This window comes from Oncorhynchus clarkii, chromosome 31 (assembly GCF_045791955.1).
Source record: "Oncorhynchus clarkii lewisi isolate Uvic-CL-2024 chromosome 31, UVic_Ocla_1.0, whole genome shotgun sequence".
NCBI classification, from domain to species: Eukaryota; Metazoa; Chordata; class Actinopteri; order Salmoniformes; family Salmonidae; genus Oncorhynchus; species Oncorhynchus clarkii.
The window spans coordinates 43,034,226-43,050,351 of record NC_092177.1 but is presented as its reverse complement, the minus strand read 5'-3'; the positions used below and the strand labels follow the sequence as shown (position 1 = coordinate 43,050,351).

General features: G+C 40.7%; 1 protein-coding gene across 4 annotated transcripts in view; it reads left to right on the top strand.

Moving 5' to 3' along the window:
- LOC139390674 (ecto-NOX disulfide-thiol exchanger 2-like) overlaps positions 1-16,126 on the top strand; it is a 267,211-nt gene that overhangs the window by 225,292 nt on the left and 25,793 nt on the right. For all 4 annotated transcript variants that reach the window (XR_011629531.1, XR_011629530.1, XM_071137950.1 and 1 more), the window contains exon 10: positions 14,777-14,979. Coding sequence is in view for 2 of the 4 variants with exons in the window: in XM_071137950.1 (XP_070994051.1) it covers positions 14,777-14,979 (203 nt within the window). In the remaining 2 variants the exon portion in view is untranslated. The remainder of the gene's footprint in view (positions 1-14,776; positions 14,980-16,126) is intronic.

The following is a 16,126-nucleotide window of genomic DNA, read 5'->3' as shown; positions in this document are numbered from 1 at the left end:
CCCTTTAGACCACTTGAGTGTTACTTTAGCAGAATGCTTAGGGTTATTGTCCTGCTGGAAGGTGAACCTCTGTCCCAGTCTCAAATCTCTAAAAGACTGAAACAGGTTTCCTTCAATAATTTCCCTGTATTTAGCTGCATCTATCATTCCTTCAATTCTGACCAGTTTCCCAGTCCCTGCCAATGACAAACATCCCCACAGATTGATGCTGCCACCATACTATGGGGAGAGTGTTCTTGGGGTGATGAGAGGTGGAGGTTTGCGCCAGACATAGCGTTTTCCTTGATGGCCAAAAAGGTAAATTATAGTCTGATCTGACCAAAGTACCTTCAACCATATGTTTGGGGAGTCGCCCACATGCCTTTTGGCGAACAACAAACGCGTTTGCTTATTTATTAGCGTCCCACCTGGCCAACATCCAGTGAGATTGCAGAGTGCCAAATTCAAATACAGGAATAGTCATTATAAAAATTCAGAAATGATATAACTATTAAACATAGGTTTAAAGATTAACTTCTTGTGAATCCAACCATGGTGTCAGATTTTTAAAAATGCTTTACGGCGAAAGCATACCTTACAATTATTTGAGAACATAGCACTGCAGACAAATCATTACAAACAGTAACCAGCCAAGTAGAAGAGTTACACAAGTCAGAAATAGAAATACAATTAAGCCCTTACCTTTGATGATCTTCATATGTTTGCACTCAGAAGACATTAATTTATTCAATAAATGTTTCTTTTGTTTGATAAAGTCTCTCTTTATATCCGAAAACCTCCGTTTTGTTTGCACGTTTTCTTCAGTAATCTGCAGGCTCAAACACAGTCACAATAGGCAGACAAAAAACATCTAAATTGTATCCATAAAGTTCATAGAAACATGTTAAACAATGGTTTTATAAAATGTTCCGTTTATTTTTAGCCTAAATTATCTATAATATTTCAACCGGACAACCGGACAATAACGTCGTCAACATAAACAAGGCACTCTCTCTGGTCGCACGCATGAAAAAGCTCTGTGACATGGCAGGGTCCACTCATTCAGACTGCTCTTACTCTCTAATTTTTCCGAATACAAGCCTGAAACAATTTCTAAAAACTGTTGACTTCTGGTGGAGGCGTAGGAATTGCAATTTGAGTCCGAAGTCAATGGATACTGTAATGGCATTGAATAGAAAACGAATGGATTTCGCACCATAATTCCTGAATGGATTTTTCTCAGGTTTTAGCCTGCCAAATCAGTTCTGTTATACTCATCAGACATTATTTGAACAGTTTTGGAAAGTTTAGAGTGTTTTCTATCCAAATCTACTAATTATATGCATATCATATCTTCTGGGCCCGAGTAGAAGGCAGTTTAATTTGGGCATGCTTTTCATCCAAAATTCCAAATGCTGCCCCCTACCCTAGAGAAGTTAACCTCTTGATCCTACTTGAGACGCAGACGTCTCAAGTAGGCACCTGGAAATGCAAATGCGCTACGCTAAATGCTAAATGTACTCGTTAAAACTCAAACGTTCATTGAAATACACATGCAGGGTATTGAATTAAAGCTACACTCGTTGTGAATCTAGCCAACAAGTCAGATTTTTAAAATGATTTTCGGCAAAAGCATGAGAAGCTATTATCTGATAGCATGCAACACCCCAATATACCTGAAGGGGACGTAAACAAAAGAATTAGCGTAGCCGGCGCTACACAAAAACACAGAAATAAAATATAAAACATTCATTACCTTTGATGATATTCTTTGTTGGCACTCCTATATGTTCCATAAACATCACAAATTGGTCTTTTTCCCAAAATTTTTGGCGACATCGTGTGGAAGCTGTAGGAATTGCATCCGTGTCCATATTTAATTTGGTGTCCTTTAAACAATACATGAGAGTGGCGCATGGATACTTTTTTCAGCTTTCAGTGACCAGTTTTTCTTGCGCTTTTCGATGAAACACACGCTCTGTTTTAGTCACAGCCGTGGTTTAACCAGTTTTAGAAACTTCAGAGTGTTTTCTATCCACACATACTAATCATATGCATATACTGTATTCCTGGCATGAGTAGCAGGACGCTGAAATGTTGCGCGATTTTTAACAGAATGTTCGAAAAAGGAGGGGGAGACTGAAGAGGTTTAAGCAATGGCTTTTTTTCTGGCCACTCTTCTGTAAAGCTGATCTCTGTGGAGAGTACAGCTTAAAATGGTCCTATGGACAGATACTCCAATCTCCACTGTGGGGCTTTGCATCTTTGGTCTCTGTTTTGCCTCTCTGATTAATGCCCTCCTTGCCTGGTCTGTGAGTTTTGGTGGGCAGCCCTCTCTTGGCAGGTTTGTTTTGGTGCCATATTCTTTCCATTTTTTATAATGGATTTAATGGTGCTCCGCGGAATGTTCAAAGTTTCTGATATTTTTTATATCCCAACCATGATCTGTACTTCTCCACAGACCTGTTTGGAGAGCTCCTTGGTCTTCATGGTGCCGCTTGCTTGGTTGTGCCCCTTAGTGGTGTTGCAGACTCTTTCAGAACAGGTATATATATATATATATATATATATATACTGAGATCATGTGACAGATCATGTGAAACTTCGATTGCACACAGATGGACTTTATTTAACTAATTATGTGACTTCTGAAGGTAATTGGCTTCATAGCTAAGGGGGTGAATACATATGCACGCACGACTTTAAAAAATAAAATAAAAATATTTATTTTTACTTCATATGGCTAGCGGAACCCCTCGACAACATTCCGTTGAAAAGGCAGCGTGCGAAATTCCAAAATATATATTTTTAAAAATTTAACTTTCATACATTCACAAGTGCAATACAGCAAATGAAAAGATAAACTTATTAATCTACCCATCGTGTCCGATTTCAAAAAGGCTTTACAGCGAAAGCACAACATATATTTATGTTAGGTCAGAGCCTAGTCACAAAAACACACAGCCATTATCCAGACAAAGAGAGGAGTCACAAAAAGCAGAAATAGAGATAAAATTAATCAGTAACCTTTGATGATCTTCATCAGATGACACTCATAGGACTTCATGTTACACAATACATGTATGTTTTGTGCATATTTATATTAAAACATCTCAGTTTACATTGGCGTGTTATGTTCAGTAATTGTTTGCTTCCAAAACATCCGGTGATTTTGCAGAGAGCCACATCAATTTACAGAAATAGTCATCATAAACTTTAATATAAGATACAAGTGTTATGCACAGAATTAGAGATATACTTCTCCTTAACTTCTTGCTCCTACTTGAGACGTCTGCGTCTCAAGTAGGCACCTGGAAATGCAAATGCGCTACGCTAAATGCTAAATGTACTCGTTAAAACTCAAACGTTCATTAAAATATACATGTAGGGTATTGAATTAAAGCTACACTCGTTGTGAATCTAGCCAACAAGTCAGATTTTTAAAATGCTTTTCGGCGAAAGCATGAGAAGCTATTATCTGATAGCATGCAACACCCCAAAATGCCTGAAGGCGACGTAAACAAAAGAATTAGCGTAGCCGGCGCTACACAAAAACGCAGAAATAAAATATAAAACATTCATTACCTTTGATGATATTCTTTGTTGGCACTCCTATATGTCCCATAAACATCACAAATTGGTATTTTTCCCGATTAAATCCGTCCATGAATGCCCAAAATATCCATTTGTATGGCCTGTCTGCATCACGAAAAAAGCTCTCTTCCAACACGCAACGTCATGTTTAAAAATTATATAAGTTGCCTATATTCTTTGACAAAAAACTTCAACCTACTTTTATAACCCAACTTTAGGTATTTGTAAACGTTAATGCAACCGCTGTTTCAGATTTTAAAAAAAACTTTACGGAAGAAGCAAACCATGCAATAATCTGAGTACGGCGCTCAGATCAAGCCATACAGATATCCACCATGTTGGAGTCAACAGAAGTGACTTGTGTTATAAATATTCACTTACCTTTGATGATCTTCATCAGAATGCACTCCCAGGAATCCCAGTTCCACAAAAAAAGTTTCGATAAAGTCCAACATTTATGTCCAAATACCTCCTTTTGTTAGCGCTTTCAGTTCACATATCCAAACTCACGATGCGCTGGCAGGTCCAGGCGAAAGTTCAGATGAAAAGTCATATTACAGTCCGTAGAAACATGTCAAACGGTGAATAGAATCAATCTTTAGGATGTTTTTATCATAAATCTTCAATAATGTTCCAACCGGAGAATTCCTTTGTCTTCAGAAATGCAATGGAATGCAAGCTAACTCTCACGTGAATGAGCGTGACTAGCTCGTGGCACTCTGACAGACCACTGACTCATTCAGCTTCCATTCCCCCCTCCTTTACAGTAGAAGCATAAAGACTGTTGACATCTAGTGGAAGCCTTAGGAAGTGCAATTTGACCCTATAGACACTGTATATTCGATAGGCAAATAGTTAAAAAACTACAAACCTCAGATTTCCCACTTCCTGGTTGGATTTTTCTCAGGTTTTTGCCTGCCATATGAGTTCTGTTATACTCAGACATCATTCAAACAGTTTTAGAAAATTCTGAGTGTTTTCTATCCAAATCTACCAATAATATGCATATATTAGCAACTGGGACTGAGTAGCAGGCAGTTTACTCTGGGGACGCTTTTCATCCAAACGTGAAAATGATGCCCCCTATCCCAAACAGGTTTTAAACTAGGTTTCACTTCACCAATTTGGACTATTTTGTGTATGTCCATTACATGAAATCCAAATAAAAATCTATTTAAATTACCGGCAGTATAAATGCCAAGGGGGATGAATACTTTTGCAAGGCACTCTAATAGGCGTTGTCAGAGCAAAGACCATAAAATTGTTAGAGACTCCAGTCACCCAAGTTAAAGACTGTTTTCTCTTCTACCGCACGGCAAGCGGCACCGGAGTGCCGAGTCTAGGACCAAGAGGCTCCTCAACAGCTTCTACCCCCAAGCCATTAGACTGCTGAACAATTCATAAAAATCGCCACCAGACAATTTACATTGACCCCCCCCCCCTCTTGTATAGTGCTGCTACTTGCTGTTTCTTTGTTATAAAAATATAAAAAATTGACCGTTATTTCACTAGGCAGGTCAGTTAAGAACAAATTCTTATTTTCAATGACGGCCTAGGAACAGTGGGTTAACTGCCTTGTTCAGGGGCAGAACAACAGATTTCTACCTTGTCAGCTCCGGGATTCAATCTTGCAACCTTTCGGTTACTTGTCCAATACTCTAACCACTAAGCTACCTGCCGCCCCACCTATGCATAATCACTTCGCCACCACCTACATGTACAGATTACCTCAACTAGCCTGTACCGGTGCACACTGACTCGGTACCGGTGCCCCCTGTATATAGCCTCATTATTGTTATTCTTATTGTGTAACTTTTTATTATTACTTTTTATTTTAGCCTACTTGGTAAATATTTTCTTCTTCTTGAACTGCACTGTTGGTTAAAGGCTTGTAAGTAAGCATTTCACGGTAAAGTCTACACTTGTTGTATTTGGCGCATGTGGCAAATAAAGTTTGATGACAACAGGATGCATGTTTTGAAATATCTTCTTTCTTTTCACTCTGTCAATTAGTTTAGTATTGTGGAGTAACTACAATGTTGTTTATCCATTTTCTCCTATTACAGCCATTAAACTCTGTAACTGTTTAACGTCAACGTTGGCTTCATGGTGAAATCCATGGGCTGTTCCCCTCCTCTCCGGCAACTGAGTTAGGAAGGACGCCTGTATCTTTGTAGTGACTGGGTGTATTTATACACCATCCAAAGTGTTATTTTATTTTTACCCATCTACCAATCGGTGCCCTTCTTTGCAAGGCATTGGAAAACCTCCCTTTTATTTTTGGTTGAATCTATTTGAAATTCACTGCTCGTTTGAGCGACCTTGGGGTACAGAGATGAGGTAGTCATTCAAAAATTATGTTAAACACTATTGCACTAGTGAGTCCAGGCAACTTATTATGTGACCTGTTAAGCAAAAGTTTACTCCGGAATTTATTTAGGCTTGCCATAACAAAGTGGTTTAAAACTTCTTGCGACTATCAAACCCAGATCCGGGAGTGTAATCATAGCCTCAAACTAATTAGCATAACGCAGCGGACATAAATCTTCTTACAAAATCTTCCTATTCATGAAAATCACAAATGAAATATATTGAGAGACAGTTTAGCCTTTTGTTAATCACAAAAAAAACACACAAAAAATAATCTCAGATTTTCAAAATATGCTTTACAGCCAACGCTAGACAAGCATTTGTGTAAGTTTATCATGGCATAATGCTATGCTAGGCTCTGCTGGCAGCAGGCAACAATTTCACGAAAATAAGAAAAGCAATCAAATTAAATAATTCACCTTTGAAGAACTTCGGATGTTTTCACTCAGGAGACTCCCAGTTAGATAGCAAATGTTCCTTTTTTCCAAAAATATTATTTTTGTAGGTGAAATAGCTCCCATTTGTTTGTCACGTTTGGCTGAGAAATCGACTGGAAAATGCGGTCACTACAACGCCAAACTTTTTTCCCAATTAGCTCCATAATATCGACAGAAACATGTCAAACGTTGTTTAGAATCAATCCTCAAGGTGTTTTTCACATAACAATTCGATAATATATCCGTCGGGGCAATTGGTTTCTCATAAGCTTCTTATGAGCGACCTTGGGGTACAGTGGAAGCCTTAGGATTTTGGGTGAGGTGTGTGTGTGACACACTGACACAGTGTGATTGGAAAAATGGCTACTTGTGTACTTTACGCAAGATTTTCTGCGGGAGCCATCATGTGACCACTTGCTAAATGTGGTCCCTTAAGGCTATTCTTCAACATAAATGCGTAAAAAGACGTCACAATGCTGTAGACACCTTGGGGAATACGTAGGAAACGTAAGCTCATTCGTAGCTCATTCACAGCCATATAAGGAGTCATTGGCATGAGGCGGTTTAAAAAAATGCGGCACTTCCTGATTGGATTTTTATCTGGGTTTCGTCTGTAACATCAGTTCTGTTGCACTCACAGACAATATCTTTGCAGTTTTGGAAACGTCAGAGTGTTTTCTATCCAAAGCTGTCAATTATATGCATAGTCAAGCATCTTTTCGTGACAAAATATCTTGTTTAAAACGGGAACGTTTTTTATCCAAAAATGAAAATACTGCCCCCTAGTTACAAAAGGTTAATACTTATTGACTGTGGACATTTCAGCTTTTCATTTTCAATCAAGAACCTAATTCCAACTTTGACATTATGGGTTATTGTGTGTAGTAGGCCAGTGACAAAAAAATATACATTTAATCCATTTTAAATTCAGGCTATAATACAACAAAATGTAGAAAAAGTTAAGTTCCTTGCTCAAGGGAACATCGGCGGAAGGTGGCACCGGAGATATTGGTGCCAGAAACCCCCCCCACCCCTTTATGTCTTTTAGTTTCTGCTTGTTAATCGTTGTGATCTCTGCCAGTTGCCAATATGACGGCGTCCCTCGTTATTATGCAGATATATGCAAACGTTATCATCAGCCTACCAGGTTCGGCTTCCCACCTCTTTTCATGTGCGACTTTGCTTATTAGAAAACACAGATAAGAGGATCACGTGACCCTTGAACGAGATGGCCGCATGAACTAAGAGCTCCGCACAAGTAGTTTCCAATTCCTAATCTTACCTCCACTCCAAGTTCACACTCATTTAGCTTTAGTGAGAAAAAGTCATGGCGGCTACAAAAGGCGACACTACATGTGACATTTTTACCCGGACTCGAGTATTAGCGACGGAAAAAGCCTCCAAGAAGAAGCTAGCTTCAGAAAAAACTAGCGCCATTAATCAGGAGCAAGAGATCCCGCTCCCCCACGAGGCACAACGAATGCCAACCTCGCACTCTGTCGAAGACATCCTTTCTGAGTTGAGATCCCAACGTACAGAACTAAACACCAAATTAGATGCCATTAACTCTCAGCTCAGTGCGATAGGAGGCAAGGTGACAATCCTGGAAAACGCTTTGCCTGACATCAACAACAAGATAACCATAAACGCGGGGTGCCTGGACGAGGCAGAGGGGCGAATCCTATCCATGGAAAACTTATTGACAGATGCCATGGAAACAATAGCATATGCTAAAAAGAAAATCGAGCATCTGGAAGAGAAAACAGAGGACCTGGAAAACAGGGGGCGAAGGAATAATTGTGTTCTATTCAATCTGGGCGAAAAAGAAGAGGGAAACATGCCACTGATCCGCTACCTGCAAGACAAACTTCCCGAGTGGCTCCACCTGCCCACCGACAGGCCCATAGAACTCGAGAGAGCTCACCGAGCACTGAGGCCCCCACCAGCAGCCGGACAACCACCGCGCCCAATCACCATACGTTTCCTGAGATTCACCGACAAGGAACGAGTCCTACAGGCGGCGAAAAACAACACCATCACAGTGGGAAACACCAAACTCGCTTTACACCAGGACCTGTCAGCTGGAATACGCCGAAAGCGCCGAGAATTTGACGATGTGAAGAAATACTCCATTGACCGAGGCATCTTCAGGGGATTCAAATACCCAAACGAGCTCAGGATTCTTCACCAAGGAGCCTTGCGACACTTCAAAACTCCCGAAGAGGCAAAACGTTTTTTGAAAGACAATCCTGGCCAATGAGAAACAGACCAATGACTAAATGCGATTAATGCCATTACTAAAGGAGGTAAGACGACATATAGCCGATATCCAGAGATCCACCCCCTAAATGTCATTATAGCCGTCTAATTTATATTTATTGTCCTTTAACTGAGAGGGGTGGGCTGTATAGCCTAACCTAGGCCTACTAATGTTTCAGCCTACTTTTATTTCCCTGTTTTTTGTTGTTGTTGCTATTATTACCTGGGGTTCCCTATGTCCCTTGGGGGAGGTATATGTAGGCTGGGCTATTGATTTTTATTTTTCTCCCCTCTTTTACTGTGGTCTGGACGAGGGCAACTGTGTTATTTACTCAATGCGGGGTGGAGAGGATGAGGCATTTCTTTGGTGGGGAGAGGGAGACGTTGTGCGTTGCTAACTGTTCCCGGTTTTTGTTTTATTCGGAACACAGAATTGAGACTGAGCGGGGGGGTAATAGATCCAACGGGATGTGTCGAGTTGTTTGGGAACTCGGCTGGGGTGTTCAGAGATTATTATTTTATGTACACCATTTATTTTCCTTTTATGTGAACGCAGCTGTAATTACTATCCACTTTTACCCAGCGATGACTTGCACTAAAGTTCGATTACTGCTCGATGACGATGACTAGTACCTTAAATCTATTGACATGGAACTGCCATGGTCTAGGGCATGCAATAAAACAAAAAAAGATACTATGTGCTCTAAAAAAGGAAAAAGCAGACATTGCGCTATTACAAGAGACACACCTCTGTGATGCTGAACATGCCAAACTCCGCAGAGCTTGGGTGGGACAGGTGTATTTCTCATCTTTCAAATCAAACAGTAGAGGCACAGCCATACTTATCCATAAAAATGTTCCATTCATAATTGACAAAAACATATCTGATCCGGAGGGGAGATTTATTTTGATAACTGGGTCACTATATGGTCAACCAATTACTATATTAAACATATACGCCCCTAACACAGATACTCCTGCCTTCATGTCAAAAATCATAACCCTGTTCAATGAGCATTGTGTCTCCTTTGGCGTGGTGGCTGGAGATTTTAATTGTACCCTTAACCCAACCCTAGACAAATCATCTCAAGTCCCCACCACAAATCCTAGATTTGCAAAGATGTTGAACTCTCTTACTAAAGAGATGGGACTGATAGATATCTGGAGAGAGAATAATAGCTCATCTATGGACTATACATACTACTCTAATGTCCATAACACCTACTCCCGTATAGATTAAATTTTTATCACAAAGAGTTTCATAAATTCAGCCACATGTACAATCGGACCCATAGCACTTTCAGATCACGCCTTTGTCCACCTCCGCTTTGACCTCTGCAAAAACATCCCGAGGTCAAAGAGCTGGAAATTCAACAATACCATGCTATCAAATGACGAGTTCCATACATTGGTAACTACATGGATAGACAACTACACACAAGACAATAAAGATTCTCCTGTTTCTCCGGCCACAATGTGGGACGCTGCTAAAGCCACACTAAGAGGTCATCTAATTGCAAATGCTTCCTCTAAGAAAAAAGCAATGGAAGCACACAGGCTAGATCTTGAGAGGGAGCTGGAATGCTGTGAAAAAATACATAAACAATCCCTAGACAGCACTTCCTGGAGTCATCTTAAAGCAGCCAAAGCCAAACTGAATTTGGACTACACTCGGGAGATAAAAAAAAAAGTTTTCTTTACTAAACAGAAATACCATGAGTATAGCAATAGGCCCAGTAGATTGCTTGCTTACCAATTAAAAAAGGAGCAGTCAGAGCGTACAATCATGGCTATCCGAACAGCAGAGGACGAGGTCACATATGACCCAAAAAAGATCAATTTAACTTTTCATGATTTTTACTGCAAACTATATACCTCTGAGAGAAAACACACGGAGGCAGAACTCCACTCTTTCCTAGAGGGAATCTCGCTACCTAAACTATCAGAGACCGACCAGGAAGATCTCAACTCCCCCTTCACTCCTGAGGAGATCCTGGAGGCAATTACCTCCATGCCACCTAATAAGTCCCCAGGCCCAGATGGATTCCCCAGAGAGTTCTACAAAGCTTTTTGGCCCCAGCTCAGCCCTATCTTCATGCCAATGCTGGAGGATTTTTGCAAAAACGGAGTTCTCCCAGACTCAATGCACACAGCTCGCATTACAGTGTTGCTAAAAAAGGACAAGGACCCCCTATCCTGCTCGTCCTTCCGGCCCATAAGCTTGTTGGATTTCGACTATAAAATAATTACCAAATTGCTCGCCAAAAGACTAAACACTCTTCTTCCCAAAATAAAAAAGCGGATTTATTAGAGACAGATACTCTTCTGATAACATTCGCCGTCTTTTTGATATTATTGATCAAGTAAACGCACAAAAGACCCCTGTCCTGCTGGCTTCACTGGATGCTGAGAAGGCGTTTGACAGGATGGAGTGGAGCTTTCTGTTTTCAGTCTTAGAAAAGTTCAATATGGGCCCAAATTTTATTAAATGGATCAAATCACTATACTCTCATCCAAATGCCATGGTGACTACTAATGGACTGAACTCTGACAGATTCCCTCTGGAACGGGGCACAAGACAAGGGTGCTCGCTGTCCCCGCTGCTCTACTTGTTGGGGGCGGAGCCTCTGGCAGAGCTGATAAGGAGCAATCCAAGTATTATGGGTGTTTCTGCAGGTGCCCTGCAGAACAAGATTTCGCTTTACGCGGATGATGTCTAGCTCTACATATCCAACCCTGAGAAATCCCTCCCTCTCATTTTAGATACAATTGCTCAGTATGGCAAGTTTTCAGGTTATAAGATCAATTTTAACAAATCCACTGTCTGCCCTCTCAATATTACACTCACCAGCTCTATGAAGACACTTTGTCCTTTCCAATGGAAAACACAGAGGTTTCAATACCTCGGGATCTTCATAACACCAGATCTGAATAGCCTTTTTAAGGAAAATTATCTTCCACTCCTGGATCGAATCAAGAGCGATCTCCAAACCTGGATCTCCCTCCCAATTAGCTTAGTAGGAAGAATTAATGTAATCCGTATGAACGTCCTCCCTAGACTAAACTACTTATTTCAGATGCTCCCATGCTATCTCCCAGTTTCCTTCTTCAAAACAACTAACCAAAGCATCACCAAATTTATATGGGGCAATAAAAAACCTAGGATCAAGTTTTCCACTTTATCAAAACCTGAATCTAAAGGGGGTCTTGCCCTTCCCTCCCTTCAACTGTACTACTGGTCTGCCCAAATCCGCAACATGCTAACATGGATCACAAACAGACAAGAGTCAACGTGGATTCAGATAGAAGCCCAATCCTGTGGTTCATTGCCCTTAAGCTCAATTATATTCATTAATAACTTTAGTGAAGTGGGCAACATAGCCAAAACCTTTGCGATTTACAGCACCCTACTAGCTTGGAGGGACTGTAAGAAATACCTGGGCATTTCCTCCCAAATATGTTCTCACTCGCCTATAGTAGGCAACCCAGACTTGCCAAAAGCCCTGAGGGATGCCAACTTTAATCTTTGGCATACTCTAGGAATCAGGACCTTTTCAGACCTATTTCATCAGAAAACCACTACACTGAAATCCTTTCAAGAGCTCTGCAGTGAATTCGATGTGCCAAGATCCCATTTTTTTTTTAAATATCTTCAAATTAGACATGTAATTTCCTCATTTACCTCCAAGAGGAGGTTTAGAACTCAGTTGAATGAAGTTGAAACCCTTCTTGTCACAGCACAATCCATTAAAGGCAAAATATCATACATCTATAGACTCCTTTCTGAGAAAGGAAGCTCCTACTTTACTCCTTTGAAAATAATCTGGGAAAAGGTCCTTGGTCTGACTATCAGTGATGAGTTATGGGCGGAGGTTTGCGACAGGGTATACTGCTCCTCTACCAGTGTAAAAATGAAAGAATCTAATTACACATTTTTGTACAAATTTTATTATACTCCTTTGAGACTCCATAGAATGAAAACAGATATGTCTCCTAACTGTAAAAGATGTTCCTCTGAAAGCGGAACCTATATGCATGTATTTTGGAGCTGTAGGGAGATTGCCAGATTCTGGCAATCTGTACATACTGCTGCACAGAAAATACTAGAGGTACAGTTTGATATGACCCCGTGTATCTATCTTCTTAATGCCCAGCAGGACTTTGTCCTTGATCCTGACAGAGAAAATTTGCTCATGACTATTACATACTTTGCTAAGAAATGTATTCTTCTATTGTGGGCCTCTAATACCCCTCCTACATTTAAAATGTGGATTGACCAGATTGTTGACTTTCTTCCTCTTGAAAAGCTCACTTATGACCTCCACAAGAGACAGCCCAAGTTTGATAGACTCTGGTCTCCACTATTCAACTATATTTCAAACTGGACAGAGTGAACTAGGGAAATGCGCAGATACATGTTGTGTAAGGTACTGTAAAACCTAAAAACGAATTATTGGCCCGTCGTCTCAGCGAATGCTTGAAATAGCTGATAAGAACCTTGATAGCGCTGCTGCAAGTGTTATATGTTTTTTATTTTTTTTATTTTGTATTTTTTTTTTTTATTTAGTTTTTGAGTACGTGTGCGTGTGTGCGTATGTATGTACGTATGTATGTATGTATGTACGTATATATATATGTACCAAGGAAAATATATAGATTAAGAAAAATAAATGCTTTTATTTGACTTTATCATTCATTTTAATTGTATTTTTATTTTTTCAAAAATATGATTATTTTTTAATTTTTTATTTTTTTATTTATTTTAAAGCCTGTCACATCTGTGAATGTGGAATGTGTTTTGTTGGTTGAATGAAAAACAAGAAAACTTAATAAAACTTTAAATTGAAAAAGGAAAACACAGATAACAATCGTTGTCAGGAGGCTGTCACATTGTTGGATGGGAATGCTGTGGAGAAGGGCACAGGATGTGCTGAGGGGACAGGTGTTGTGAAACCCCTTCATATTTACAACATTAGCTCACACCTGCTAAGGATCCTTGTAACCCAGGAACACAGGAGGAGCCCACCCAGTCTGTTTCTTTAAAAGCTAATCGATGCTAATGGTTAAGTGTCCTATTGATACATATTGCAGAGTGTGATTGGCTTGGTGCTTCTACATTCATGCAGTATAGAGTGGGAATGTGCTGGTGCTTCTCTTCTGTCAGCTTTGTGCTGAGCTGCTGGAGTCGATGCTAAAGCCTGTCACGTTGTGGAGTGGGAATCAGCTGGCTACCCCGGACAGCAACTTGATGAGGCTCCCGGATTAATACACACCTCACCCAAAACCTCCCTGCTGCTAGCTCTCTCTCTCTCTCTCTCTCTCTCTCTCTCTCACACACACACACACACACACACACACACACACACACACACACACACACACACACACACACACACACGCACATACACATACACATACACATACATACATACATTAACCAGAGCAGGTGGATGACTCAGAGGTCTCTGTGTCTTAGAGTCTGTATCTCTTGGTTCAAACAGACCCTATGCCTGATTCAAAGAAGCCAGCATGAGTCTCTATGCTCACTCAAACACGCGCAAACACTGTGCTAGGCCTCTCTTACACAATCACTCTCAGGTCTTATCTCTCCAGCTCAGCTACACAAACACACCCTCTCATTACATCACACATGTCCCCTCAGACAGCATTGGAGAATGAAGACTCTCCTTTCAAAGCCCAAAGGAACAGGGGTAGTTTTCATCAGTATCTCATCCTGTCTGTTTAATAGGACAGGTTAGGATTTCATGAGAATTTCTCATCACACTGTCTCTCCTGTCTGTTTATTATAGGACAGGTTAGGATTTCTTGAGTATTTCTCATCACACTGTCTCTCCTGTCTGTTCATTATAGGACAGGTTAGGATTTCAAAGCCTCTCCCGTAAAGTTGCAGATCCTCAGATCATCAATAGACATTTGAAGGCTGTTTACACAGTATAATGTTATGATACTGCAGTTGTGATGTTCTACGTCTCTTGTGTGTGTGTGTGTGTGTGTGTGTGTGTGTGTGTGTGTGTGTGTGTGTGTGTGTGTGTGTGTGTGTGTGTGTGTGTGTGTGTGTGTGTGTGTGTGTGTGTGTGTGTGTGTGTGTGTGTGTGTGTGTGTGTGTGTGTGTGTAGGCCCTGTGTCCCAGGCGGAGGCTCTAAAGGAGGAGAATGACTCTCTGCGCTGTCAGCTGGATGCCTACAGAAACGAGGTGGAGCTGCTGAAGCAGGAGCAGGGCAAGAACCACGAACACACACCTCCACAACATAGTGAAGAGGACACCTGCAGGCAGCAACAACTAACCTTTCTACAACAGGCACTACAGGGCATGCAGAAGGTATACTTCAACCACACACACTATAGCATAACTTTTTGCAGCAAGTCCTGCAGATTCTAGCTGGTGAGAGTCATAATCCGTTGGTTTTGCTTTCTGGGGTGACAAGTGGTTTTGATGAAAAGTCACTTTTAATGGAGGTGGATAGAGAACTGCCCTCTCAATCACACACACACAGGCGTGTGCACACCTACACACAGCACTAATAAAGAGATGAGAGAGTGGTAGGGAGAGATGCAAGCTGAAAACAAGAGCAGCAGAGGGATGCACTCAGAGTAAGATGGATGGTTAGAGGAGAGAAAAAGAAAGAACAATAGAAAGACTTCAGAGGGAGAGTCATTCTAGAATCTGATCACTCTGCTGTCCTCGACGCTCTACAGAAACCAATACCAACCAGCTCGAAGGGTTTTCTATTAAAATCTCCCTCTCAGAGAAAACAACCATCATACTATTGGTAAGGTAAACAACCCTCTGAGGCAGGAAATATGTTGCTCCCATCACCTGCTGGGTCATCAAATATCCTCAAGTTGTCAGCGGTCATAGTTAATAGAAATATTTTTTTTTAAATGTTGGTTTTGAGCATAAATAATGTGTCGTCCTCCTGCTCATTTGAATAGACAGATGGTAATTACATTTCTAACACGCAAGTTTGAACATTTCCATGGAAAGATTAAATGAATGGATTAAAATGAGGAGGAAGAGACCAATTGGATGCTTCTTATTGCTCCATGCTAAATTGCGTTATCATGCTGGCTCTGGCAAATTACCATCAAATATTATCAGCAGGTGACTTGAGTGTGCCCAGGTTCTATGAATTTCTTCCATTTGTGAGTCATGTTATACTTCCGTATTTCAGCCTAAACCCAACAGAGACTGTGATGGATAATCTGAAATGGATAAGGAGAAAGGACTTTTCAGCTACTACGTGGTTCTAACTTGCAGCACCAGAGAGACTAGATAGATAAGCTATGAGCTAAATGTTCCTACTCAATAGCAAATCCTGAAACATAAGTGCTAACTTGGTTTCCTCTCTGTAGCTGATGCATAAAGGGTTAATAACTAGCATGCGGCATATGCCTGTTGTAAGCAGGCATCTGTGGCTAACTGTGCCTCCTCTGTCTTAAGGGTTAGTTAACATTTGTGTCTTTAA